The 26,855-nt window shown below is 55.6% G+C and overlaps 2 protein-coding genes across 3 annotated transcripts; both read right to left on the minus strand.

Moving 5' to 3' along the window:
* Positions 1-1,404: 1,404 nt before the first annotated feature.
* Positions 1,405-18,610, minus strand: TGFB1 (transforming growth factor beta 1). Of its 2 annotated transcripts, none has more exons than XM_029238547.1 (7): positions 17,382-18,178; positions 14,250-14,410; positions 12,287-12,404; positions 10,396-10,473; positions 10,067-10,217; positions 4,784-4,937; positions 1,405-4,280 (listed from the first exon to the last, which is right to left on the minus strand). In XM_029238547.1, exons 1-7 carry the CDS (start codon positions 17,734-17,736, stop codon positions 4,122-4,124), a joined length of 1,176 nt encoding a protein of 391 aa, XP_029094380.1. In that variant the 5' UTR covers positions 17,737-18,178; the 3' UTR covers positions 1,405-4,121. The 2 variants fall into 2 exon arrangements, with proteins under 2 accessions (XP_029094380.1, XP_029094386.1); XM_029238553.1 differs by having other exon boundaries at positions 3,764-4,280; positions 10,067-10,214; positions 17,382-18,610.
* A 644-nt stretch (positions 18,611-19,254) lies between these two features.
* B9D2 (B9 domain containing 2) lies at positions 19,255-26,506 on the minus strand. The gene is made up of 4 exons (XM_029206945.1): positions 26,377-26,506; positions 25,770-25,861; positions 22,693-22,818; positions 19,255-19,853 (listed from the first exon to the last, which is right to left on the minus strand). The coding sequence occupies exons 2-4, from the start codon at positions 25,855-25,857 to the stop codon at positions 19,540-19,542; spliced, it is 528 nt and encodes a 175-aa protein (XP_029062778.1). The 5' UTR covers positions 25,858-25,861; positions 26,377-26,506; the 3' UTR covers positions 19,255-19,539.
* Between the last annotated feature and the right edge of the window lie 349 nt (positions 26,507-26,855).

Consider the following 26,855-nt stretch of genomic DNA (forward strand, 5'->3'; position numbering starts at 1 on the left):
CACGGCCAGCCCCGAGCCAACGTGGCACCAGCCGGCAAGGGGACGTGCCGCAGGCACAGCCTGCACTCAGCATGGAGGCCGCATCGCTCGGGATGCCAGCGGCTTCACTAGGGACACAGGATGCCCCCCATCCCTGGAAACACCAGCACAAATGCAGCCCCACACGTGCAGCTGCTTGTGAACATGAACACACCCCACTGAAAACTCGAGAGTGATAGAGCAAAATAGAGACCCACACGACTGCTCACACACTGAAGTCATCAGCCCACATGTGGGGACACAAAATGCAGACGCCACCTGCTCACAGACACCCCTAGAGGCTGCGAGCACCAGTCCCGGAGACGGACACACTGGGAGGAGGACAGCAAGCATGTGGGAGACACACAAACATGCTCGGAATACCAGCGACGCACACACTGATCACAAAACGTAACCCAGAAGCTACTCACCCACAGACACAAACACTGGGGACCGCCACACACAGGCAGTGAGACCATCCTGAGTAGGAAACACAGTGCACGCGCGCACACACAATACCTCCTGGAAACACACTTCTCAGACCCGTAAACATACACGGAAAACACCCACACTTCTCATCAAGCTTATGCTAATAATGTGCAAATTTACACCCAGAAAAGAAGAGCAAGTGTGCTGAGAAAAAATCCAGACACGTAACACACCCCAGGGATACAACCAACTCATACACGCAGACTAGCCGAGTCACACAGTGTCCGGACACGGAACCCAGAGTGCACACTGGCTTGTGCAGCAGAAACACAAAACACAGGTGCAGGCACAGCAAATGCAGCACGGTCTCACACACACACAGTTGAACCCGTGCTGGAGAGACACCAGATGAAAATCCCCCTTGGTCCATACCCAACACAGCCGTCAGGCACCCAGCCGTGTGTTAGAGACCCCTATGCTGGACACACAAAATTCACACCACAAAGCTTGCTGGGACACACACATACAAATTCGCATTAGAAACACGAAAGACACCAACGCGCTGGATGTCCAGAGATCTAGGGGGAAGGGGGCTTTCTCTCCCTCCCCCCACCTCACCCCTCCCTTTCTCCCTCTCACGCTGACCCCGTCCCAGGTCCCAGGCCTGTCTGAGGGAGGGGGCAGGAAGGCCTGAGCTGGCCTCCCCCGGCCCTGCTTCCTGCCCCTTGGGGGCAGGACGGGAAGCCGAGGCTCCAGCCGGAACCCAGGCTCCCCCCAACGACTTCCCTCGCCGCCCGGCCTGCCTGCAGAGGCGGGGGAGGGGAGCGGGGCGCCCCGAACCCCCGGGCCTGCCCCTGCGGCTGGCTGGGGGCCGGGCCCGCCCGGCCTTCCCGCGGGGCCAGGTGCCGGGAGGGGCGGGGCAGGAGCCGCCCCCGCGGCCGGGAAGGTGCTGAGCCCGCGGCTTTCCCCGTCCCCGCCGCCCGGGGCGTGGCCAGGGCTCGGCGACCGCGGGAGCGCGCGGCCCGGTGTGCGGCCCGGACTTGTCCTGGGCCGAGGCGCGAGCTGGGCGTGTGAGGGCCACGGCCCCGGGGGTGTGTCTGGGTGTGCGGGACTCTCCGTCTGGGACCTGGGGTGTGACAGTGCGTCTAAGTATGACGGGTCGGCTACCGTCCGTAGGGCCGTGTGGGACTCCCCAGGCCTGAGCGTGTGGGGCCAGCCGATGTCAGGCCGACTGGGCACGACCGCCTGGCGGTCTGCGAGATACTGACGTGTCAGATCTCCGTGTGTGGTATGTGTCTGGGTGGGACTGTGACGTGTCAGGCCCTGTGCGTGCACACGGTGCCTGTTTGTGACCGTGACCCCATGGAGGATGTTTGTATAACTGTCGGTGGGTCGGGGCCGGAGTCTCTGTTTCATTTCCTGACGGGGCTCTGATGCTGTGAGGAGTGTGTCTGTGCATGGCACGGCCTCTGCATCTGTGTCCGCAGTGTGGTGGTTGTGCCTAGGATCCTACAGGATGTATTTGTGTGATTCCATCTTGCTGCGTCCCTATGGAAGTCTCTGCTTATGTTGTGTCCCAGCCAAGTTCCAAGGCTGGGCTGTGTGCACGTGATGGGGCGGCTGGTGACAATGGAAGCACATCCTTGGATAGGGAACTCCTCCGGCCCCCACCTCACCCCCAGCCCTCTATGGCTCCCAGACCTGGGCCAGGAGGAGTGACCACATTTCTACCGCTGGGCTGGGCTGGGCAGGCCCCGGGGCCCACTCATCCAGACCTGGTGCCACTGACCCACCTGCAAAGGAAGCTCAGCACTCACACCATCCTCCCCCAGGGCAGTCACTGAGCAAAGCAGGTCAAGGCCCCGGACCTGAGAAGGGCCGGGGAGAGAGAGGGGGGAACTGAAACCAGGGAGGAAGAGGGGAAACTGAGAAGCCAGAGAAAGAGGAAGCGGGAGAGAGTTCATCAGCAAGACCCCAGCAGATGGGAAGAAACACAGCAGAGGGAGACCCACCCCAGCTCAGGGTGCTGTCATTTCTCTCCTGGACAACTGGTCTCCCTGCAGTCACCCTCACACCCATTCAGTCTACTCTCAACCATCAACCAGAGGGACCCTCTGAGCACTTAAGTCAAAGTGCTTCTGTTCCAAACCCTGTCATGGTGCCTTCCTCTCTCAGAGTACAAGTTCTCACAGGTCCCCACAGGCCTGATGTGGTCTGGAAGGCAGGACCAGTGCAGAAGTTGTGGGCATAAGCCCTCAACTCTAGCTGCCTGGGTTTGAATCCCAGCTGTGCCGTTTGCTAACTATGTGACCATAACAAATAAGTTAACCTCTCTGTGCCTCAGTATTCCCATCTGTGGAGTGGGGAGCAAATGATCTCCAAAGCAGGAGTTGGCAGACATTTTCTGTCAAGGGTCAGATAGTAAATATTTTTGACTTTGCACAGTTTCTACTCAACTCTGCCCCAGTAGCACTAAAACAGCCACAGACAGTACTGTACCAAGTGAGCATGGCTGTGCTCCAATAAAACTTTATTGACAGGGCTTCCCTGGTGGCGCGGTGGTTGAGAGTCCGCCTGCCGATGCAGGGGACACGGGTTCGTGCCCCGGTCTGGGAGGATCCCGCATGCCGTGGAGCGGCTGGGCCCATTAGCCACAGTCGCTGGGCCTGCGTGTCCGGAGCCTGTGCTCCACAACGGGAGAGGCCACAACGGTGAGAGGCCCGCTTACCGCAAAGGAAAAAAAAAAAAAAATTTATTTACAGAAACAGGCAGCAAGTCAGAATTTGCCTGCAGGCAATAGTTTGCCAACCCATGCTCTCTTGGGCTGTGGGGAGAATGCCGTGAGCTAGTAGCGCCATACCTGGAGTGGAGAATTGTTATTATTCTCTGGCCTGTGAGTGTTACTTTCTGACTCAGATCTTAACACCCTTCCTCTTGCCCCTCCCTTCCAAACGCACTGGCCTCTTTCCTGCCTGTGTAGCTCACCCCAAGTTCATCTTTACTTCCAGGCCTTTGCTTTTGTCTTCCTACCAAGAACACCCTCCCCCAGGCTGCCTTCTTGGCTTCCTTCAAGTCCCAAATGCCACCTCGTCCAAGAAGCCCTCCCTCCTCCCCAAAGCCATCTCTTACCCATCCTGCTTTCCTGTTTTCGCACAACTTTACTATGTCTGTCTCCTCCCCAGAAAGTAGGTTCCTGGTAGGCAGGAACTATTCCCTTAACCTCTCTGGGCTTCCATTTCCTTACATTTAAAGTGGGTGTTATCAGAGTCTATCTCAGAGCTTTGTTATGGTGGTTAAATGAGTTAATTAACATAAGGGTCCAAGGTGCTCAATAAATAAATCTAACCCTTGTTCACCAGGAGTAAGAAACATAACAAGCGCTAAGAAGTGTTTGTGTGAGGAGGGGCAAATGAATGATGGGCAGAGACAGGAGGAGGCAGATGTAAGTGTCAATGTAAGGAGATGCGGGGGGCATTGGGGGGGGAGGTCGGGGAACGTCGGAAGAGAAACCCTAGTTAGGCACCCAATGACACAGAGACCCAGTCCTCTCTCCACCTTTAATGGACCCCAGGTGGGCTTGGGCGCGGTGTCCTTAAATACAACCCTGATGAGGCGGGCGGGGGGCGGGGCCGGGCCTGCCGGGGTGGGCGGGACCTGCCGGGAGGGGCGGGGCCTCAGCTGCACTTGCAGGAGCGCACGATCATGTTGGACAGCTGCTCCACCTTGGGCTTGCGGCCCACGTAGTACACGATGGGCAGCGGCTCCAGCGCCTGCGGCACGCAGCACGGCGCCGCCGACGCGCCCGGGTTGTGCTGGTTGTACAGGGCCAGGACCTGCGGGGCGGGTGGGCGGGGTCAGGGTCGGGGGTCATGGGGAGGGTACCCCCACCCCGCCAGCCTCTCCCCATCTCCCTCTGTCTTATCTCATTCCGTTTCTTTCTGTTTCTCTGCCTCTCCCCAGTTTCCACTCTTGGCTTGTGTCTCATTGTCTTTCTCCTTCCATCTTCCTAATTCTCTATCCTCCTGCCTTTTTCTCTCTCATTGTGTCCCTCCGTTCCTCTCTTTCTCCTTCCATCTCCCGACCTCTTCCCAAGCCCAAGTTATGCATCTCCATGGGTCTCCCCGTATCTCTGTCTCCCTCTGCCTCGTGTCTCTAACTGCTCAGACCCTGCCTCTAGTTTCTCTCCCATCCCTTTGCCACCTCCCCGCCAATCTCCCTGTCTCCTCTCTTTCTGACTACTATCTCGCCAATTCATCTGGTTTTACCTCTTTTTCTCCCTCTCCTCCCTCGGTTCCTGCTACCCTCATCCCACCCCCAGCCAGGGCTCCAGACACACCTTGCTGTACTGCGTGTCCAGGCTCCAGATGTAGGGGCAGGGCCCCAGGCAGAAATTGGCGTGGTAGCCCTTGGGTTCGTGAATCCACTTCCAGCCCAGGTCCTTGCGGAAGTCAATGTAGAGCTGCCGAACGCAGCAGTTCTTTTCCGTAGAGCTGCAGGCCGGAGGGAGGGAGGAACCCGAGTCAGGAGAGCGGAGGGATGCCCCTCCTCCCCCGGCTGTGCATGTGTTTCACCCTGGTTGCCCGCCAGCACGGTCTCCATCCTGGTCTCCCTTGCAACCCCTGTGATGATAACAGCATTAACAGTAATAGTAATGATCATCACTAACACTGATAAAGCACTTCCTCTAGTCCAGCACTGCGCTAAGGGCATCCTCATAAACATCATCTCAGGCAATGCTCAAGCCTGTAAGAAGCCAAATGAACGTCCAGAGGGGGCTACACCAACCACAGCACATCCACACACTGGAACATAAAAAACACAATGCAGCTCCACGTGTACTGATATGTTCTACGTGTGCAACAAATGTTCACTGAGCTACTACCATGTGCTGGGCTGCGGTCTACTGGGGACGCAGTACAAACAAAACAGACAGAAATCCCTGCCTTATGGGGCCACATACTAGAGACTGTCTGTCGCTCCTCTGCTCTGAACAAGGCAAATGCCCAAGCCCTCGTCATGGACCACAAGGCGCTACCAGATCTGGCTGATCTCAACTCCCTCCCCACTCCCACTCTCACTCTCCTTCGGCCACATTACCATCCTCGCTGTTCCTGAGTCCCAGCTCAGGACATTTGCACTTGCTGTTCCCTCTGCCTGGCTTGCTATTCCCACAGATACCCACTCTGGCTCTGTTTCTTCACTCCGTTTGTATGTACGCTCAAATATCCCTCACTCAGGGACCCTTAACTCCTAGAACACTGCCTGGCATGCAGTAGGTGCTCAATAAGTATCAGTCAAACAAATGAATGTCGTCACCTCAGAGTCCTTCCTGGACCATCCTACCCAAAATACCAATCCAAATGTTTGTTAATTCCATACAGTGTAATAACAGCATTCAGTTATGTGAGAAAACATGAAAATGACTGCAGCTGAAATGGGGCAAATCTTAATACTTGTTGATACTGGATGAGAGTTCATGGGGGTTCCTTGTACCATCTTGGTTGCTTATGAATACCTTTAAAGTTTCCCCTAATAAAAAAAATTTCAATCAGAAGAGGAAAAATAAATCATCACAATGACTTCTTTCTTTCCCCTTCCTCAGATTTGTTTTCCTTCTTGCCACCTACTCTTTTATTAGATACTGATTTATTTATCTGTTCGTTTTCTGTCTTCCTCTGAGGACAGGACTTTTTGTCTATTTTGTCCCTAAATGTGTCCCTGCAACAGTGCCTGGCATATAGCAGGTGCTTAGCAAGTACTGGCTGTATAAAATAATTGATCAATATGTTAGGTCTTTTAAAAGCACATTGGAGGGACTTCCGTGGTGGTCCAGTGGTTAAGAATCCTCCTCCCAGTGCAGGGGACGTGGGTCCGATCCCTGGTCGGGGAAATAAGATCCCACATCCTGCGGGGCAACTAAGCCTGCACCCCGCAGCTACGGAGGCCACACACTCTAGAGCCTACTGAGGCGCCACAACTAGAGAGAAGCCAGCCCACGCGCCACAACGAAGAGCCCGCTCACTGCAACAAAGAGCCCGTGTGCCGCAACTAAAATCCAATGCAGCCAAAAAAAATAAATACTTTTTAAAAAACAAAACAAAATAAAAAATAAAAGCACATTGGAGAGTGGTGGTATGTAAGACTCTACTGCCCTGGACTCATGACCTCTGTCCCAGGCTCGGATGCAAAAGTCAGTCCTCCCCAGTCTGCGGCCCTGGCTCCTTCATGTCTGGAAGGAAATGGGGCATTTTCTGTGCTGGCCCCTGGGGCCATGGTTGGGATGGGCTGGGAACTTAACTAAAAAGCTTGACTCATGGGCAGCTGAGAACACTTTAAATTCCATGTTCATAACATATGAAAGAAACACTATGCAAAGTTACAGGTACAGCATGGTCCAAATTCTGTTTTGAATAGAAGGACTGGAGGGCAATATATTAAAATGCTGACAGTGACATTTCATAGGTGGCAATGTGATGGGGGATATCGTTCTGTATTTTCCAAATTCTCGATAGTGGGTATGTGTTACTTTTAGAATCAGAAAATAAAATTTAAAGAAAGAAAATGCAGTACCCCCCCAAAAAAAAGACTATACCATTTGGACAAAATAAAAAACATATACATGGCTATGTGTAAGTGTCTCATACAGAGACTCTCTGGGAGGAGACAGAAATACAATAAAAGCCTCCTCATAGAGGGGCTGGGGGCCGGAGCTGGAGGGTCTCTGAGTATCCTTTCTGGGTTTGATCCAAGTGCATGCATTTTCCTACTCAAGAATCAATAGAGGGAAAAAAAAAAAAAAATCAATAGCGGGAATTCCCTGGCAGTCCACTGGTTAAGACTCCATGATTCCACTGCAGGGGGCACAGGTTCGATCCCTGGTCAGGGAACTAAGATTCCGCATGTGTGTGGTGCGGCCAAAAAAAAATATCAATAGAGAATTCCCTACAAGGCAGGTCTTATTATTATTCCCATTTGCAGGATGAAGAAAAATTGAGCCTCAGAGAAAGGGGGATGTTGTCTGTTCACTTGTAGCCTACATGTGGTGGAGTTTGGGGCCAGGTTCACAGCTAACTCTGTGCAGCCCTGGAGTCTGTGGCCTCACCTGCCCAGTGCAACCATGTCAGCTTAAGCAGAGGGGGAAGAGGCAATGTGACAGGATCTCCCAGGGCAAGACAGGCCTCTCCCAAGAGCCACAGGACGTTGAGAAGGAAGTTAGGAAACTTAGATTCCTGTGAGTTCAGCCTGGCGCCTCCCCAGTCTGGCTGGGCCGCAGTTCCCTCATCTGTACAAAGATGCAAGGGATGTTGGATCAAATAAGACGTTGTTAAGGGCCCAGGAGGCGTCAGGAAATCCATGGATGGGCTGAGGGAGGGGCCTGAGCCCCCCAAACCATATGCACCTACGTGTGTATGTATAGGCATATTCTGGGGAAAAAAGGTTCCTGGCTTTCGACTTCTCAAGGGGTTCCCGGACTCACAAAAGGGGAAGAACCACTGTCCAGAATAATCTTTCATTTCTGGTCCAACTGTGCCAGGGTGCTGAGGTCCTAAGACTTGAAGTGTGTGATTCTATTATCCAACTCAACTGTTCTCCCTGTAGGGTCCCTGGAGCAGCAGCACCGCCTGGGAAATTGTGGGAAATGCAAATTCTCAGGCCCCACCCCAGACCCACTGAATCAGAAACTGGGGGTGGGGATGGGTGGGAGACAGCAGGCCACATTTAACAAGTCCTCCAGGTGACCCTGAGGTGCATGCCTGGGGCCTGCTGCTTTCCAGGTCCTGTGATACACGCAGTCCAGGCCCTTGCAACTCTGCCCTCCAGTCTACCAGGACCCAACAGGGCCTGACGAGTAAAAGAAACCCACTTGGGGGACTTGCCTGGCAGTCCAGTGGTTAAGACTCTGCACTTCCACTGCAGGGGGCAACAGTTTGATTCCCCAGTCACGGAACAACTCAGATCCCACATGCTGCGTGGCTCGGGCCAAAAAAGAAAAAAAAAAAAAAAAGACCCAAATATGGTCTATACGTGGCAATTATTTGATACATATTTTAATATTCTATTTTAAAGTCTACAGAACCATCTCTCTGTTTCCCCACTTTGTATTGTATTTGTTGAAGAAACTGGGTCAGGTTTCCCACGATCTAGATGTTGCTGACTGCACGACCACGGTGTTGTTTAACGTGTTTCTCTGTTCTCATATTTCTGGAAAACTGGATCTACCGCACTGATCAGCTTCAGGTTTGATGTTCTGGGAAGACTTCCTAAGTGACGTTGTGTCCCTCATGTGGCTGGCACTCTCTCACTGTGATAGTATAAGCTGCCGGCACTCAAGACCTCAATCCATTCATTCATCCACAGGATTGCTGGGCAGAGGGTGGGATCTGGTGGTGAAGGAGTTTGGGAGCAGAGCTGACTTTCCAGCAGGAGAACTGCATGTAACAAAGCCCAAAGGCACCATCAAAATATCAAGCAGGGGAGGGCCAAGGTCACATTATCACTCTAAACTCGCAACCTTCTAACTCTGAACTTCAACATTCTAGGACTACAGCTTTTCAGTTTTCTTAGACTGCAATACACCAGCCTCTCAAGATTCTAACACACCAACAGCTTTCCAGCTTTCTAGGATTCCCACATTCCAGCTCTCCAAGATCTTGGCATTCTTGAATTCCAATATTTCAAAACTGCATTCCAGGGCTTCCCTGGTGGCACAGTGGTTGGGAGTCCGCCTGCCGATGCAGGGGACACGGGTTCGTGCCCCGGTCCGGGAAGATCCCACATGCCGCGGAGCGGCTGGGCCCGTGAGCCATGGCCGCTGAGCCTGCGCGAACGGAGCCTGTGCTCCGCAACGGGAGAGGCCACAGCAGTGAGAGGCCCGCGTACGGCAAAACAAACAAACAAACAAACAAAAAAAACTGCATTCCAACATCCACAATTCTGAGCCCATCACTCAAGAGGTCCAAGCTGCCACTTTCTAAGATCACAGCCTTCCAAGATTCTCACAAGATTCCAGCCCTGAGTCCCAACATTCTAGGTTACCGAGACTCTGGCTTTCTCCAACTCCAACATTTGTGGATGCAAATATTTTAACACAGGATTCCACTATTCTGGGCCCAATAGTCAAGGACTCCAATCTGCCGATACGGGAGACTCTAGTCTGTCAATAGTATAGGAATCCAACATGGGCAATCTTCCAGTTCTGAATTCCCAAGTTCTAGGATCCCAACATCCCTTGAGTCCAACATTCTCAGATTTCAGTAATGAATACCGATTCTCACATCCTAGAATCCCCACATGCTCGAACCCCAACCTGCCAGCAGGACAGGAATCTAACGTGGCGACCTTCCAATAGTGAATTCTCACATTCTCCGTGTTCAACATTCTAATAGTCTCTGATTGCAACCCACCAGCAAGAGAGCCACCTGATCTCAGCATTCGAGGACTCCCAGTTCCCACATCCCAGCATCCTAGGCCTCGGACCTCATCCCCTGAACGCTCCAGGCTGAAGGAGGTGCCAGCCCAAGCATAGCACCAGCCAGGTGCCCAATTTGCGGTGCCTGCTCAGCAGACGGCAAGGAGGCCCCCAGCCCAGAAGGCGTCAGGGAAAGGCTGCAAGGTTCACCTGAAGCAGTAGTTGGTGTCCAGGGCTCGGCGGTGCCGGGGGCTGTGCAGGTGCTGGGCCCTCTCCAGCGGGGTGGCCATGAGGAGCAGGAAGGGCCGGTTCATGCCATGAATGGTGGCGAGGTCACCCCGGCGGCCGGAACTGAACCCTGCTTTGGTTTGGGAGTCAGGAGGTAGGGAGGGTGGGGGAGACATACACACACTCTCAGATGGATGAATGGGAGATGGTCAAGGGGAAGAAACACACACACACGCACACACACACACACACACACACACACACACACATCACTGGTGGGCATGGGGCCGGGCCGGGGAGGTGGGCCTCACCGTTAATGTCCACTTGGAGTGTGTTATCTTTGCTGTCACAGGAACAGTGGGCACTGAGGCGAAAGCCCTCTATTTCCTCTGTGGGAGTGGAGAGAGGGAAGCCAGTGTGAGGGGGCGGCTCACCCAGCCCCTGGGGGAGGAGAAAGGAAGTAGCAAACCCCCGGAGTGGGGGTGGGGGGACCTCCTTCCTGCCCCTTCCCCTGCCTGGCCTCTCACTGCACCCTCGTGCTCCAGTCCTTTGCCTTGCAGCCTCCTCCTCCTCCAGGTCTCAGCTCAAAGGCCACCTCCTCCTGGAAGCCCTCCAGGACACAGCCCCTCCCCCACTATGACAGCACTTCATTTTCTCCATAGCACTTACCCTGACGTTTGTATCTGGCTATTTATTCCCCTCTTTGTTCTCAGTGGCAAAGCAGGATACGTGGGGGCAGGGATCCTTGTTTTCTTGTTCCCCACTGGGCCTGGCCCACAGTCGTAAAAACAAACATCTCCTGAGTTCGCACTGGGTGCCAGACCCTGTTCTAAACACTTTTTGTGCGTTATTTCCTTTAATCCTCACCAAAGCTCCCCATTTTACAGATGAAGAAGCCAAGGCCCACGGAGAGGGGGTGACTTGCCCAAAGTGGGAAAAGGCAGGGCTGGGATGCAAGTGCCTGGGCTCTTGTCCCAGGGTCGGTGTGGAAGAAAGTTTTCTTGAATGAATGAGTGAATGCCTTTCTAAGCTCCCACTATGTGTTGGACCCTGTGCTGGGGGCTCTGGACTCAGCAATCAGCCCAGGACACTTGTCCCAGCGCTCACCTGCTCCCTAACCCCCATCTTTTCCTCTAGCCAAACCATCACTTATCTCATGGGTCTCAACACCATCATCCTCATCCAGGAAGCCCTCCTGGACCCCTCCAGATGGGTTTGGATGCCCACTCTCGGCTCCCACAGCACTTATGGCCTCCCCCATCCCGGCCCTGGTCATTGTGGCCATCACAATGGGAGTCAGGCGGGCTCCCTGCTAGGGCTTTGGCAAGATTTCCTAGGTGTCTAGAAGTGACTGTGGGCCCCATGAGGGCAGGCCTAGAAGTTGTCATGGTTACCACTGTGTCCCCCACACCACCCGCACAGGGCCAGGCACATAGCAGGAACCTACTGGCATCTACTGAGTGAAGGAATGAATGAGAGGGAGACTAGGAAGGGAGATGTGGGTACTGTGGACTCAGATCGGACAGGACAGACAGTCCTCTTCTGGACAGATCAGGTGTGTCAGGCTCTCCCTGGACTCGAGGGCTCTGCACAGCCTATCCCTCCGCCTTGAACACTCTTGCCCCTCCGTCTTTCCCAGGCTGGCTCCACTGATCCCTCAGACAACCGCTCTAATGTCCCCTCTTCCAGGAAGCCCTCCCTGATTTCCCAGGCTGGGTCAGGCACCTCCTCTGGGCTCCCCCTCCCAACCCTGCCCACTCTGGGACATTACTACCTGGTTTTCAGGTCTTTCCCCCAAATCCCTTAACCCGAGCAATGGATGATAAGCTTCATGAGGGCAAGTATGGTGCTGTTTTGGTTACTGTTGTGTCCCCAGCATCACCCAGCACAGGGCAGGTGCTCAGGAAATGGATTTACCATTAATCACTCAGGTTTGAGTGCCTGGAAGGAGGCCCAGGTCTGGGCTCTTTGGCACCAACATGGGGTGGGCGGTGCTAGGCAGGGGAGCCCCAGGACAAACAATGGGGTCAACCCCATTACAAAATAGGGGTTGGGGGGGACTTCCCTGGTGGTCCAATGGTTAACAGTCCGCGCTTCCACTGCAGGTTCGACCCCTGGTCGGGGAGCTAAGGTCCAACATGCCACGCAGTGCGGCCAGAAAACACAAAAAAAATAGGGGTGGGGCAGACAAGCAATCCTCACCTCCGTGGGTCAGCCACTGCCGCACAACTCCAGTGACGTCAAAGGACAGCCACTCCGGCGAGTCGCTGGGGGCCAGCAGCCGGTTGCTGAGGTAGCGCCAGGAATCATTGCTGTATTTCTGGGGGATAATGAATTGGGGGGAGAGACAGTGGGTAGATGCTGCCACACACCCCTCATGTACACTGCACCCCTGAGTCCATCTCCCCGAAAAGGGCTTCCACACAGTCCTGCAGACTGTCCCCTCCCAGACACCCAAACCGAGGGGCCCACAGGAGCCACCCACCCCACAGCAGCCCAGAGGGGAGAGAGAACCCCAGGCTGGGGGGGTCAAGGCACCTGGGCAGCTCATCCTCTATGCCTGACCCCGGCGTGGCCATGGAAAATTCCTCTCCCCTTTTGTCCTTGGTTTCCTCACTGATGAAATGCCAGGCGGCCCCTTTCAGCTTGGACAGTCCACGATGCCACGATTCTCCTACTGACATCGTAGGGGTCACTGACTATAGGCAGTTCTGCAAATTTGGCCCCCCAAATTCTGAGAGTCTATCACGTTCCTTCTTTTTTGAAAAAAATGTATTTATTTTTTATTTATTTATTTTTGGCTGCTTTGGGTCTTCGTTGCTACGCGCGGGCTTTCTCTAGTTGCGGCGAGCGGGGGCTACTCTTTGTTGCGGTGCATGGGCTTCTCATTGCGGTGGCCTCTCCTGTTGCGGAGCACGGGCTCTAGGCGCACGGGCTTCAGTAGTTGTGGCACATGGGCTCAGTAGTTGTGGCTCGCGGGCTCCAGAGTGCAGGTTCAGTAGTTGTGGCACGTGGGCTTAGTTGCTCCGCGGCATGTGGGATCTTCCCGGACCAGGGCTCGAACCCGTGTCCCCTGCGTTGGCAGGCAGATTCTTAACCACTGCGCCACCAGGGAAGTCCCGAGTTATCACTTTCTAGAAGTTATGTTAGAAGCCATTCCATAACGCCAGTGCTCAGTGGCACCCCAAGAATTACACATTCAATGAGCCTGAGACATTCCAGAGGACTCATGTTCTACAAACCCACGAGTCTGACATGCCACAAACCTAGACCTTGCAGACGCCTGACATCCATGTGGAATGATCCCCTGGGAGCTGGCAGGATAAAAACGAATTCTCTAGACTCCAAGAAGTTAACATCAGACAAAGTTCCCTTGTTTTGGTTTTTTTTTTTTTGCTGTACGCGGGCCTCTCACTGCTGTGGCCTGTCCCGCTGTGGAGCAGAGGCTCCGGACGCGCAGGCTCAGCGGCCATGGCTCACGGGCCCAGCCGCTCCGCGGCACACGGGATCCCCCCGGACCGGGGCACGAACCCGTGTCCCCCGCATCGGCAGGCAGACTCTCAACCACTGCACCACCAGGGAAGCCCAAAGTTCCCTTGTTGTAAGAGTCTAACACCTACTACTGAATCTAACGTTCCACATGACAGGGATTCTGGGTCACATAACCTTCAAGAGAATCCAGAACTCCTTGAGGCTCCAATCTTCCTGGAGACTCTTCTAGAAAAGAGCTAACCAAGAGAACTTTCTGTGATGATGGAAAAGTTCTTTATCTGTGGTGTCCAAAATAGTGGCTGCTAACCCCATGTGACTACAGGCCTCTTGAACTATGGTCAGTGAGACTGAGGAACTGAATTTTTTCTTTTATTTAATTTTGATCAACTTAAATGGCCATATGTGGCTAGTGGCTACTGTGTGGGGACAGAGCACTTTGAAAGTCTGCAACCTTTACAGAGATTCAAACTTTCAAAAGTCCTGAGTTCTTAGAATCCAACTCCTAAGATTCCGGCCTTCTAAACGTTTAACCTTCTAGGGCTCTAGGAGTCTGAAAGCTTCAGAGCCCTGTGATTCCACAGTCTGTGCCTTCAGGATCGGTCACTATGGACCCTGAAGCCACCAGCCTTCCAGCCGCCCCAGCCCAGGCCACCTCTGGGGCCCTCGCCCCCACCTGGTACAGCTCCACGTGCTGCTCCACTTTTAACTTGAGCCTCAGCAGGCGTAGCTCTGCCCGAGAGAGCAACACAGGTTCGGGCACCGCTTCCCGGAGCTCCGACGTGTTGAAGAGCATATACATGCTGTGTGGGCTACGCTTGATTTTCCCATAGATTTCTAGGCAGAAGGAGCCGAGAGGGGGGATGTCAGGGTTTGACAGGGGCAGGGGAGCTGGCGCACCCCAAGTCAAAGAGCCCTGGGTTGGAGTCTAACCCTGACACATTTTAGCTGTGTGACCTTAGGTGACTGGCTTCTCCTCTCTGGGTTTGTTTCCACCTCTTTAAACGGGATCTTATCCACCCTTCCCTCCCATCAACTGGGAAGTGCCCCCTCAGTACAAAGCTGGCACAGGGCTGGGCACTGCTCTACCTGCTTAGGCCTCCCCAGCACTTGGAGCCTCAAATGCAAGTTATGTCGCAGCACAGGGATCAAGGGCATTTGAACCGGACTGTGCCTCTACTGCCTTCTTTCTTGGGCAAGTCACAAGCCCTCTCGGAGCCTCAGTTTCCTATTCTTTGGGGAAAGATCAACCTGACATCAAGTTCTCTGCCTCCCAACCCAGGCTCTCCTAACTGAAGCGCGGGAACTTTGGGCAAGTGAATTCCTCTCTGTGTGCCAGATTCTCACCTGTAAGACAAGGACTGATTACAGGTTGTTAGTGTGAAATAAGCGAGATGATGCAGATAAAGTATGTCGCACAGAGTCTGCATACAATGCTTACTCTAATGTGTGTGTTCAACAACCCCATGAGGAAGATACTATTAGTATACCCGTTTTATAGATGGGAAAACTGAGGCAAAGAGATGAAACAATTTGCCCCAAGATCACGCAGCCAGGAAGCTGCAGAGTGGGGATTCAAACTCAGCCAGTCTGATTCCAGAGGCTGTGCTCTGAAGCCCTAGGTTATGCTGCCTCCCTGCTAATGTGACATTACTCTTGTTGTTGTTGTTATTATTATTATTGTTTCCTTCCCCAGCTGGTTAGAAAAGGCAAAGTTCATTCTAGGTAAGAATGGCTTCGGGGGCGGGGGAAGGGGAACAGAGAAAATTAGGAAGTTTTCTAGCCTAGGAAAAGGTGGGGGTTGGGAAAGAGCGGGGCAAGCCATGAACTCCTGGATCAACTGGGACAGCTGCTTTAGGCCTCTGCAGTGGGGGCATGGAAATGGTGGAGACATCCGATGAGAAAGGACAGAGGAAGCCCCTTCTGTGGGTCTCCTTCCCCTACTCCTCCCCTCTCTAGCCGGGCCAGCCCCTGCCCCGCACAAAAAAAGCCCTATCTTGGCCCAGGAGTTACTCAGCAGACCCCAAAGGAAGGGTAGAGTCCAGGCCTGGGAGACAGATAGGGAAGAAGAGAGATAGAAGGGGCAGGAACGGTCAGAGGGAGAGATGGAGAGTAGGGTATGGAGGAGAAAAAGCGAGAGAGAGGGAAGAGATGGGAGACAGACACACGGGGAAGAGAGACATAGGGTTTGGGAGCGAGATGGAGGCAGAAGAGGAATGAAGAGAGATTGAAGGTATCAATGTTGGAAAAATCTCTACAACCAAGCGCCGAGTTATCACTTTCTAGAAGTTAGGTATGAAGCTACGACGGAAAAGGTGAGACGGAGATGTGGGAGGGTAGGGGTGTCATTCGGCTGAAGCGGCAACTGGATACACAAATGGGCCAGAGACCCACAAGTCTAATGCCCAAGAGGGAAAGTGAAAGCAGGGGGGTCGCCCCCAAGCCTCTGGGCCACGCGGGACGCCTGGGTCTCCGCGGGCGCCGATGGGACGGGCCCAGCGTTAGTGCCGCCCTGAGCTGGGGGTGAAGGGGGCGGGAGGCGCCGCTGCCACCGCGAGGGTGGGGACCGGACCTGCCTCGTCTCGCCCCAGGCTCCGCGCGCGATCCCCGCCCCCCGAGGCACGGGAAGGAAAGGAAGGGAGGGAGGGCTAGGTGGCCGGACGCTGGGGTTTCCCCAGCCTCCTAGAGAGGAACTAGGAGTTTGGGGTCCAGGCTCTCAGCATTCAGCTCTGCTGGGGTTCTCCAGTCCCCTTCCGGAAGCGCAGGCTCCTCCCCCCGCGCGTGGCACACACGTGGGGCTTCCTCACCCCTACCAGCTCGGTTTTCTCACCCGGGTCTTGTAGAGTCGCACCCACCCACCTCTCCCTCTACGGCTCGACTCCTCACTCAGCCCTCTCCCTTCCATCCCGCGGCGTGGCGGAGGCTCGCTGCTCCCAGCATGGCACCGTCCATCTCTCCTCTGCCCGCTCCCAGGTCCATCTTTCCCACGCTTGTCTCTCCGCTCTGTATACCCCTTCCCACGACCCAGTATTCTAGGTTTCCTGGGGGCTCGCTTCCTCCGCTGGACTTCCTCCTCTCACGTCCGTCTGCGAAATAGAGCACCTCCCGGCGCATCCCCGGCATCGCCCTGGGGTCTCCGCTTCTCTCCCGCCAGTTTTCCCCACCCTATGACCTCGCGCCCCCTTTTGACCTCGCATTGATCACCCCCTCCCCGCCTCTCTCTCTAAGCCCTTCCCCAATCCCGCGTGTTCTTCGTGCCGTGTGCAAATGCGTCCACTCTCCACTTTCTGGAACCTCTGGGGTTCGCTTCACCTAGTTTTTCTGTCCTTCTTGAATCTTCCTGCCTCATGACCCCTGAGCTCTGGGTCAACTTTCCCCACTACCTCTCCTCTCCCCAATGCCGGGGTCCTCACTTCTCCCAAAGCGAGCTCCCTCTCTGCGGGACCCACCCACGACCCCCGCACTCTAGTGCTCCCTGCAAGGGGAAGTCTTTTTCTACACCCCCACCCCGTAACTGCTTCGCTTCTCTCCCTCTAAGGGACTCCCCCCGCCCACGATCTCGCATGTTCCTGTAGCCCTCCAAAAGCGGTCCACTCCGCTCACTATCTCCTCTTCAAGACCAGATACCTGGGGGGTAGGGAGCTCAGCCCTATCCTCTCTGAGACTCCCCCTCCCAAGTTCCCGGCGCCCCCGGGGGTCCTCTTCCCCCAGCCAGTTTCCTCTACCGGTAATTTCCTCCCCGTGACCCCTGCACTCCGGCGCCCCCTGGGGGCTCCCCTCCAGGGTTCCCCTGCCCCTCCGAGCTCACCGTTGCTGTTTTCCACCATTAGCACGCGGGTGACCTCCTTGGCGTAGTAGTCCGCCTCTGGCTCAGGCTCAGGTTCGGCACTTTCCCCGGCCACCCGGTCACGGGTACTGTTGTAAAGGGCCAGTACGGCCTCGGGCAGCGGACCGGGCGGCACCTCCCCCTGGCTCGGGGGGCTGGCGAGCCGAAGCTTGGACAGAATCTGGCCGCGGATGGCCTCGATGCGCTTTCGCTTCACCAGCTCCATGTCGATGGTCTTGCAGGTGGACAGTCCGGCGGCCGGCCGGCCAGGCGGCAGCACTAGTAGCCACAGCAGCGGCAGCAGCAGCGGCAGCAGCCGCAGCCCCGAGGGCGGCATGGGGGAGGCGGCGCCCCCGGCACAGCCGAGAGCGCGAGCCGGGCTGGGGTGGGAAGAGGGAGGCCCCGCCCCTACAGGGGCTGGGGGGGGTCTCCCGAGGAAAGGTAGGAGGGTCTGGGGAGGGAGGGAGTTGAGGCCCTCAGGGAGGACGGAGCGGAGCTGGAGGGGCGGCTCTGATGGGTGTGTTCTCGGTATCCCACGGCAAAAACCGAGATGAGCGAGATCTGGTACCAAAGGTGGGTGGTCTTGAATAGGAAAGCTGGGGCAGGTCTGAGATTAATCCCGTCTCCTGGATCCCGGAGGAGAAGGGTCCTTGGATGCGCGGGGCTCAAGAGAGAGGCTAGGAGTTGGGGGCCGTGCGGGAGGGTGCGACCGATGTCTGGGGTCGAGTCCTCGCGGGAGTCGGGTATGAGGCTCCTGAGGGCTGGTCCGGAATGGGGGCGCCCGGGGAACGCCGTGTGGGGGGAAGGAAGGGAGCAAGCGTCCGAGGCGGTGCAGGGCGGAGGTGCGGTCTGGGGTCCCCCAGTCCTGCCTCGCGGAGCAGCGCTGCGCGAAGGTCCCCGCGCCTTTGGCTCCCAGCAGCAGCGGAAAAGTCTCAAAACTTTTTTCCTCTTCTCCCAACCAGCTCGTCCCTCCTCCCGCTCCTCCTCCCCCTCCTCCCCGCAGTGGCGGCGGCGGCGGCGGCGGCGGCGGGGGCGGCGGCGGCGGCTCGTCTCAGACTCTGGGGCCTTGGGCTGCTCCTCGGCGGCTCCTTCCTCCGTTCCCGGCTGAGGCCGGCCCCGCGGGCGGCTTCGAGCCGGGGGGTGCCCCGGAGGGGGCGTCCCCCCTGCCCCCGGCCGGGGGCCTCGCTGTCTGGCGGATCCGCGGCGGGAGGAAGGGAGTGGGACGGCCTGGGGCGCGAAGGGCGGCGGCGGCGGCGAGCGGCTGGGGCGGCGGGGGGTTTTTGAAGCCGCCCCGGCCCCACCCAGGAAGCGCGCGGGGCGGGGGCGGCCCTCAGGGGGAGGGCATGGGGGGGCCGGTCCACAGTCCTCATCTCGCGTGGGCGGGCTCCGAGGGGGGTCCCTTAAGCCCTGGGGGGAGGGGGCGGGCACCCGGCTCCGCCCCACCAACAGGGTGCTGCCTCCTGGCGGCTGAGCGCTACCAAAGCGGGCGGCTGTGCTGCGTGTGGCTTTGAGGACTGTGCGAGGGTCACCGAGGGAATAAAGACCCGGCGGGGAGGGCTCAATCAGAGGATGGGGACGCAGGGTACAGGGAATCCGAGGACGACCACCCCGAGTGGAGAGTGGGAAGCTGGGGCAGTGGGGGAGAGGGTCAGCCAGAAGACAGGGAGCCAGTGGGGAGAGGGGCACAGAGAAGGGGGACCCCCAAGGAGTGGGGGCCATAAGAGCATCACCCAGAGTGTGGAGGGGGTCAGAGGTTGAGGCAGAGGACAGGGGAAGGGGGCCTGAGGAAGGAGGGTGACAGTGAGAGGATGGGGCACTGGACATCCAACAGATGGTCAGAAAAGCACTCACATCTGAAAGAACTGCTCTCCTTTACTGAGCCCTTCCATGTGCCAACAGCTTCTCTGCACCCAACCCCTGTGAGCCCACACATTTACTGCCCGCATTTTACAGATGGGGAAACTGGACCTGGGAGGGGCAGTCACTGGGCTTGAGATGCTAGTCAGGATAGAAGCCACACCAGTCTTGGCTGGGGTCAGGTCTGACAGTCTCCAGAGCCCATGCTTGACCCCTGTGCCATCCTGTCCCTCACCGGGTGTCCAGAGATATGGCTGGGGGCCAGCGGTCCATACAGGGTCCTTCAGCATTCGACGCCATAACGATCGAAGTGGCGCAGCAGCAGGCCCAGCTCAAGGTGCACGGTGCCACCGGCAGCAGTGTGCAGGCGATAGCGGTCAGCCCCACTGTAGATGGCATCTCCATGCAGCAGCTGAGGCCCGCCACCCACGAAGGCCCTTGCCAGCTGCTCCCGCCAGCTGCCTAGGGGCCGCCATGTGGGGCAGTCCAGCTGGTGGGTGCCTGGACTGCTGGGCACATGGCAAAAGCCGTAGCCTGCAAGCTGGCAGCGGCCGAAGCTGTCCTGGGACCATACCTGGAGATGGAGTCGGGGCCAACCTGCAGCATAGGAGGGAGGGATGCAAAGTGGGATGGGTACAGCCCAGCAGGAGCTCCTGAAAATCCCAGGCCCGTCCTTCCCCGCCAGGTTTCTGCCCCAGCCTCCTCTCTGGACTCCTACCCCCACAGAGCAGCCAAAGGGATCCTTCTGAATCCGTATTCCTCCCCTGCTCAAAACCCTTCAATGATTCCCCAGTACAATCAGTATAAAGTCCGACCTGAACATTCAAGGCCCTTTAGGTCTAGCATCTGTTGACTTCCCTCTCCGTGGCCTCTTCCTCTGTGTCCCCATCTCAGAGGAGCCCAGTCCCCAGGTGAGTATGTTGGGCCTTGTCCTCGATGCCTCCCTCCTTCCCTCCCCGTGGCCACACCCTGTCCTCTTTTCTGGCCTCAGGGCCTTCTTTCCTGCTCCCTCCAATCCAACTTTCACCTGGCAGCTGGAAGCATCTTTCTCTCCCTTCCATAGGTTTCCCAGTGTCCTCACTCAGAATATAATTCAGCTCCTCAGCCTGTAGGCAAAGCCCTTGGAGACCCAGCTCCATTTCACCCTCCTTTCTGAGTCCCTCCGTGCTAGGCCCTGTTCTAGAAGCTGGAGACACAGCAATGAACAGAGCAGACAAAAATTCCTGCCCTTGTGCAGCTGACGTCTTAAACAACGAACACAGTAAATACACAAATTATAGGGTACGTCAGATGGTGATAACTGCTCTGAAGAAAAACAAGCTGGGTACGGTGGGGGTAGGCATGCAGTTTTTGTTTTTGTTTTTTTAATATTTATTTATTTGGTTGCACTGGGTCTTAGTTGCAGCAGGCAGGCTCCTTAGTTGTGGCATGCGAACTCTTAGTTGCGGCATGCATGTGGGATCTAGTTCCCTGACCAGGGATCAAACCCGGGCCCCCTGCAGTGGGAGCGTGGAGTCTTAACCACTGGGCCACCAGGGAAGTCCTGGCATGCAGTTTTAGAAAGGGGGTGATCAAGCAAAACTTTCCTGAGAAGGTGACATCTGGGTGAATGCTTAAAGGAGGAGAGGGAGTGGGGGCTATGTGGATATCTAGGGAAGAACGCTCCCAGCAGAGGGAATAGCTAGTGCAAAAGCCCTGAGGTAGGAGCTGCCTGGTGGGGCTGATGTGGCTGGAGCAGAGTGAGATGGCGGAGAGGGGGAGGAGGTGACAGAATCAGATTAAGCAGGGCCTTGTGATCCATGGTAAGGTTTTGCCTTTTACCCTGAGATGGGGACCACAGAGGGTTCTGAGCATAGGAGGAATGTTACCTAACTTAGGTGTTCACAGGGGGACAGACTTACGGGGCTGAGGTGGGAATATCAGTAAAGAGGCTACTGTAATAGCCCAGTGAGAGGTGAGGGTGGACAGATCGAGGTGCTGGGAAGAGGGTAGGGGGAGTGGTGGGATTTAGGATTCATTTCAACGGTGGGGCTAATGGGATTTCCTGATGGACAAAATTGGGGCGGGTAGGAGAAAAGAGGAGGCAAGGATGATGCCCACATTCAGAGACTCGGGATCCTTAAGAGCTGAAAGGACTGTTGCCTGCCTCACTTTCCAATCCATCACCCACAGGCAGCCAGAGGGATCTCTTAAAAGCAAAACCTGACTTGTCAATCGCCTGCTCTGGCTCCCCAGTGCCTTCAGGATATGGCCTCAACTCTGCGGCCTGGCATTCAAGGCCTTGCAATGGCCTGTCCCCTGTCCACTGTCCCCTGCCACCTCACCCCCCGCAGTCCTCCTGCTCTCCGCGGGTCCTCCAAACGCCCCTGGCTCACTTTCCCCCTTGAGGCTTCCACACATGGTTTTCCGCCCAGAACCCTCTTTCACGTTTCTGTTTTAATAGCTCCTACTGTCCTTTCACAGCAAAGCTCAAACATCCCCCTCCTCCAGGAAGCCCTCCCTGAACCCCCCAGCAGGGTCAGGCACCTCCGCTGGCCTCCCATAGCCCTTCAAGATCCCCCATCCCAGTCCTGCCCACTCTGGGTTACCACTGTCTGAGGGCAGCTCTGTCTCTCCCAAGGGATGATGAACTGTGTGGGGACAGGGCTGGGGAGCTGTCTCAATCACTGATATCTCCCTGGCATCACCTGACACAGGGCAGGCACTCAGTAACTATTATTTATATGGTAGAAATATATGGCATATTTACCTAGGCTATTTCCTGGAATCCACCCCTCTTTTTTTTTTTTTTTTTTTTTGCGGTACGCGGGCCTCTCACTGTTGTGGCCTCTCCCGTTGCGGAGCACAGGCTCCGGACGCGCAGGCTCAGCGGCCATGGCTCACGGGCCCAGCCGCTCCGCAGCATGTGGGGTCTTCCCGGACCGGGGCACGAACCCGTGTCCCCCGCATCGGCAGGCGGACTCTCAACCACTGCGCCACCAGGGAAGCCCCACCCCTCTTTAATGACCCAAATGTTCTGCCAGAAGAGGTTTTCTGATACCCCTCCTCCCCCACGTATTCATCTCCCTTCTGAGCAGCTGAGGAGCCCTACCTGCAGAATAGCCACCAGCCCTCACCTCTCTCTCTCATAACCCCTCCCAGCTTCCTGCTGATTGAAGACTCTCTTGCTTTGTCTCTGTGAAAGCCACCTCCCTCTCCCCCTGGCTCTCCCCTTGACCTTGCCCCGTCCACCCCTGCCTCTGCCCCACTCCTAATGCACTCTAGAGCCGGCCTGGGGAGGCCTCAGCTCACCCTCTCCAGGGCCAAGCCTGGTCAGGAAAGGGACCCAAAGGGCATGGGGGCAGGAACAGCACTTGATGTTTCCAGTCCCCACAGCACTGAGTGCCTCTAACCCACCTCCCCTTAGTCTAGCCTGGGGCCCAGGCCGGGAACTCACCTTGTAGGCCTTTGGTGGCAAAGTGCAGGTCGATGGGATGGGACCAGTAGGCCATGTCCCCTATCTGGGGGGTGTCCACCTGTGTTTGGCCCTCCCGCACGCCTGACAGGAGCTTCCATGCTGCCCCTGCAGTGAGAGCCAGGACACGGATGAGGCAGGGCGGGGTGGGAGGCAGCCATCAGGAAGGGGATCCCACTGTGGCTATAGGACCCCATTTCTCCCTGGCATTGGGGAGTGGAGGGTTGCAAAGCATGGACCCTGGAGCCAAATGTCTGGGTACAAATCCTGGCACTATTTCTTCCTGCCCATGCAACCTTGGGCCAGTTACCTTTCTCTGCCTCCGTCTTCCCATCTGTAAGGTGGGTGTAATAATAATGCATTCCTCCCAGGCTTGTGAGAAGATTAAATGAGTTAATACACAGGAGGCACTGAGAACAGTGTCTGGGGCATAGTGAGTGCCGGATGAGTGCTGGGGATCATTTTACTAATATTCTCACCCCACGTTTAGAGGCCTAGTCCAAGGACTAAGATGGAGCTGAGGCGGTCCTTCACGTGCAGAAGCACAGAGCAAATCGTGAACGGTGTGTCGTAACAGCAATCCTACTGAGGGTGATAATAATAGCAAAAATGCACCGACTGCTTACTAAATGCCAGACGCTGCGCTAAGCGCTTTAGTAATGAATTCATTTAATCTACCCTCTGGGACTCTTAATCCCCACCCCACCCCCAGTTTACAGACTCTCCTCCACAGGAGGAGAGTCTACAAGGCCTTACATGGCCTGGCCTGTGCCCCCCCCACAACCCCTTCCTGAACTCATCTCCCATCACTTTCCCCATTCCTCACCACCCTCTAGCCTCAATGGTCCTATTTCTTTCCCCTCCTCAGGGCCTTTGCACTGGCTGTTCCCTCTGCCCAGAAAACTCTGCTCCTGGATGTCCCTATGCCTGGCTTTTTTTCATCCTTCAGGGATCAGCTCAAGTGCCACTTTCACAGAGGGGTTCTCCCTCACCCTCCTATCCCAAAACTAACCAGTCCCTCTCACATCATCTCTCATCTCATTTCTTCCTAGTACCTAGTACACTACCTGTAATCATTGCACTCACGTCTTTACCTGCTTATTTCTTTTCTGTCTCCTCTGCTGTGAGCCCCAAGAGAGCAGGGATGTTGTAAACTACTGGATCCCTAGAACCTCAAACCCAGATCTTGGTACACAGAAGGTGTTCAATAAATGTTTGTTTTGGACAAATAAATGATCCTAGGAGGTGGGGGCTAATACAATCCCCATTTTGCAGGTAAAGAAACCTTTACCTTTCATTCCATAAACCTTTACTGAACACCTACTCTGTGCCAAGCACTGTTCTCCATGCTGGGGCTATAGCAGGACCGCAGCAGACCAAGGTCCCATGGTGGAGCTGATTCAAATGGAGCTCTGCTTTCGTTTTTAGGTTTTCGTTTTTTTTTTTTTTTTTTGGCTGTGCCACGCCACATGTGGGATCTTGGTTCCCCGACCAGGGCTTGAACCCGTGTCCCCTGCAGGGGAAGCTCGGAGTCTTAACCACTGGACCGCCAGGGAAATCCCTCAAATGGAGCTCTGACTGACGGCAGAGACCAAGCCCTTTATCTGACCGCGCCTTGGCTCTCTATTGGATTAACTGCCCCCTACCCCGCTTCTCCCTGACCAAGAGCCCCCTGAAATAATAAAAATCATGTTGGTTACTGCTCCCTTGCGGGCCAGGTGAGGAAAGCACCAAGCCTTCAGTCAGGATCCTCACATACAAGACTTCCTAACACCCCCATGAAGGACAAATAGTCACACTTTACAGATAAGAAAACTGAGGCTGCGAGAGGGAACAGCACTTGCCAGGGTCACAGAGCAAGTGAGTGGAGGAGGGTACTGGAAACCAAGTCTGATTCCAGGCCTTGCTTCTTATTTGCTCAGCTGGAGGATCCCAATTTCCCAGGGAATCTCAACCACCAACCTACCCACCAGTGAAATCGCAAAGAACCCCAGGCCTGAAAAGATGATGATGGCAATGGCCACACTCATTTCTTGGGCATTTACCTGTGCTAGGCAACATACCTAGGGCTTTAGGAACAAGAGCCCATCCAATTTTTACACAAGCCAGGCAAACACTTACTGAGGACTTACAAGTCTAGGCCCTCTTCTAAGTGCTACTGATATTCATTTAGTCCTCACAGCAACCCCATGAGGTAGTGTTATTATTCCCATTTCATAGACAGGGAAATCGAGGCAAAGACAAGTGGCCAGGGTCACATAATTAATAAGCAAGAGCTGGTTTTGAAACCCAGGCAGTCTGTGCTCTTAACCTCAGCACTCTGCTGCCTCGGCTGCCATTAGCTTCATTTTCAGACAAGGAAACTGAGGCTCAGAGAGGCCAAGTCCAAAGGCTTCCAATCAATAGGCAAGGGAGTTCGTATTTGAGCCCAGACCTGGTGGCCACCTGGTGGCCTGTGGCCCTAGCCATCACACCACCCACCACACTATACTGCCTCTGATGGAGAGGCATGAAAATTGAGACCTCCAAGGTCCCTCCTGGGCCTGTGTGGATGGACTTGGATAACTGTCAGAACAGGGTTCCTACATTCTCACAGAGAAATATGAATACAGGAGGGTGGCCTCTCCTCTTCATTTCAAGATGGAAACTTCCATTTTACATTAAGAGCTCAATAAATGGAGATGGTTAAGCAAAGATGGGGGAGGCACCAGAGCAGCCCTAAGACAGTGAATGAAGTCCAAGCAGTGTCGTTACCGCTGTCAAGTGTTTTGAGGACAGGGAGTGTGTGCTGGGGTAGCTGGGTGGGTCCAGCCTATAGTCTCATATCCTTAGGGAATGTGTGTTGAGAGAGTGGGAGTCTGAGTCCCCAGAGATGGGATGGGAAGGGATAATAAGAAGGGAGCCTGAGACTCACATGAACAAAGCGTTGTCAGGGTTAGGAGTCCTGAGAGCCCGTGGAAGCTGAGGATCAGGGACTGAGGTCAGGGGATCAAGGAAAGTAGGTGGAGGCGTCTAGGCTGCGGGGTCTTGGTGGGGAAATGAACCATGCCCGGGAATACCTGTGTGGATGCCCCACTTGCAGAAGAGGCTACTTTCCGAGAAACCGGTGGCCCCCATGATCTGCCCAATCACGTGCACCTCAGCCATGGCCCTGGGGAAAATATAATCACAGCCTTATGAGAAAAGTGTACAATTATCTCCACCTAATAGATGGGAAAACTGAGGCCCACCAAGTAAGGAGCAGTACTTGGGATTCCAAGCTAGTTTCGTCAAACCACTGAGGCTGCGGTCTTAACCATGATACTAACTGCCTCTCCAGGAGAGCCGCAGAAAAATGAGGGGCGAGAAACGGACGCTCCAAGGAGCTGGCATCTAACTCTGCCTGCCTCTAAAGTAACCTTTTCATCCCGCTCATTGCAGCAGAAAGTCCCGCCCCAGGGGCACATGGCTCCGCCCACAACACAAAGCACCGCCTCCTCGGGTCAGATTTCCGCCCCCCCACCGCCATGAGGCGCATGCGTTCTAAGTGCAGGGCACCTTAGCTCCACCTCTGAGCCCGCGCATGCGTTATTCCTACCTCAGAGCGTCTAACGGTTAGGAGAGGCGAAAGCGGGGATTGGAGTTCATGGACCTGACCTGTCCCTCTCTCCGCAGGTGCTGACTTACCAGGCCTGGCTCGCGCCTCTCGCAGGACCTTCCCGGCAGCAAGATTGCTGAGACTCCAATCCCTCCGAAGCCGCGCCCGCCTCCCGGCTCCCTGGTTGTTGCTGGGGCAACGGCAGCCTCCTCCCCTGGCCTTGTCCCCGCCCTGCGGGTCGCTAATTGGCCCTAGCAATCTGTGGGGGCGGGGCTAACCTGTGATGGACACTTTCTCTCCCCCCTCTCCATTTTGGGAAAGGCGTCTCTCCAACCGCGAACCACGGTTCAGCCATTTGCGGCGTGGCCTTATGTGGCCGTCTTGAGCGTGGCTGAGGAAGTTTGTGCACCAGCTGTTTGTCCCAGATACTCTCATAACAGAATAAGCAAATCCATCGATGTTCCGTGCCCCCTAAAACTCTCTCTCAATCGGGGCCACAAGTCAGAGACTTGAGCCAGAGCCAGGGGGGAAATTTCCCTCACGTCCTTGTGTGCATCCCCCTGCCTCA

This window comes from Monodon monoceros, unplaced genomic scaffold (assembly GCF_005190385.1).
Source record: "Monodon monoceros isolate NGI ecotype Baffin Bay Population unplaced genomic scaffold, NGI_Narwhal_1 Super_Scaffold_10, whole genome shotgun sequence".
In the NCBI taxonomy this organism is placed as follows: Eukaryota; Metazoa; Chordata; class Mammalia; order Artiodactyla; family Monodontidae; genus Monodon; species Monodon monoceros.

Coding starts and splice junctions, on each gene's coding strand:
- B9D2 (XM_029206945.1), bottom strand. CDS start 25,857: ATGGCTGAGGTGCACGTGATTGGGCAGATCATGGGGGCCACCGGTTTC. Junction 22,819..25,769: donor CAAGTGGGGCATCCACACAG/GTATTCCCGGGC, acceptor CTCTCACTGCAG/GGGCAGCATGGAAGCTCCTG. Junction 19,854..22,692: donor TGCCACCAAAGGCCTACAAG/GTGAGTTCCCGG, acceptor CCTATGCTGCAG/GTTGGCCCCGACTCCATCTC.
- TGFB1 (XM_029238547.1), bottom strand. CDS start 17,736: ATGCCGCCCTCGGGGCTGCGGCTGCTGCCGCTGCTGCTGCCGCTGCTG. Junction 10,218..10,395: donor ACTCCAAGTGGACATTAACG/GTGAGGCCCACC, acceptor CCCAAACCAAAG/CAGGGTTCAGTTCCGGCCGC. Junction 4,938..10,066: donor GACACCAACTACTGCTTCAG/GTGAACCTTGCA, acceptor TCCGGCCTGCAG/CTCTACGGAAAAGAACTGCT.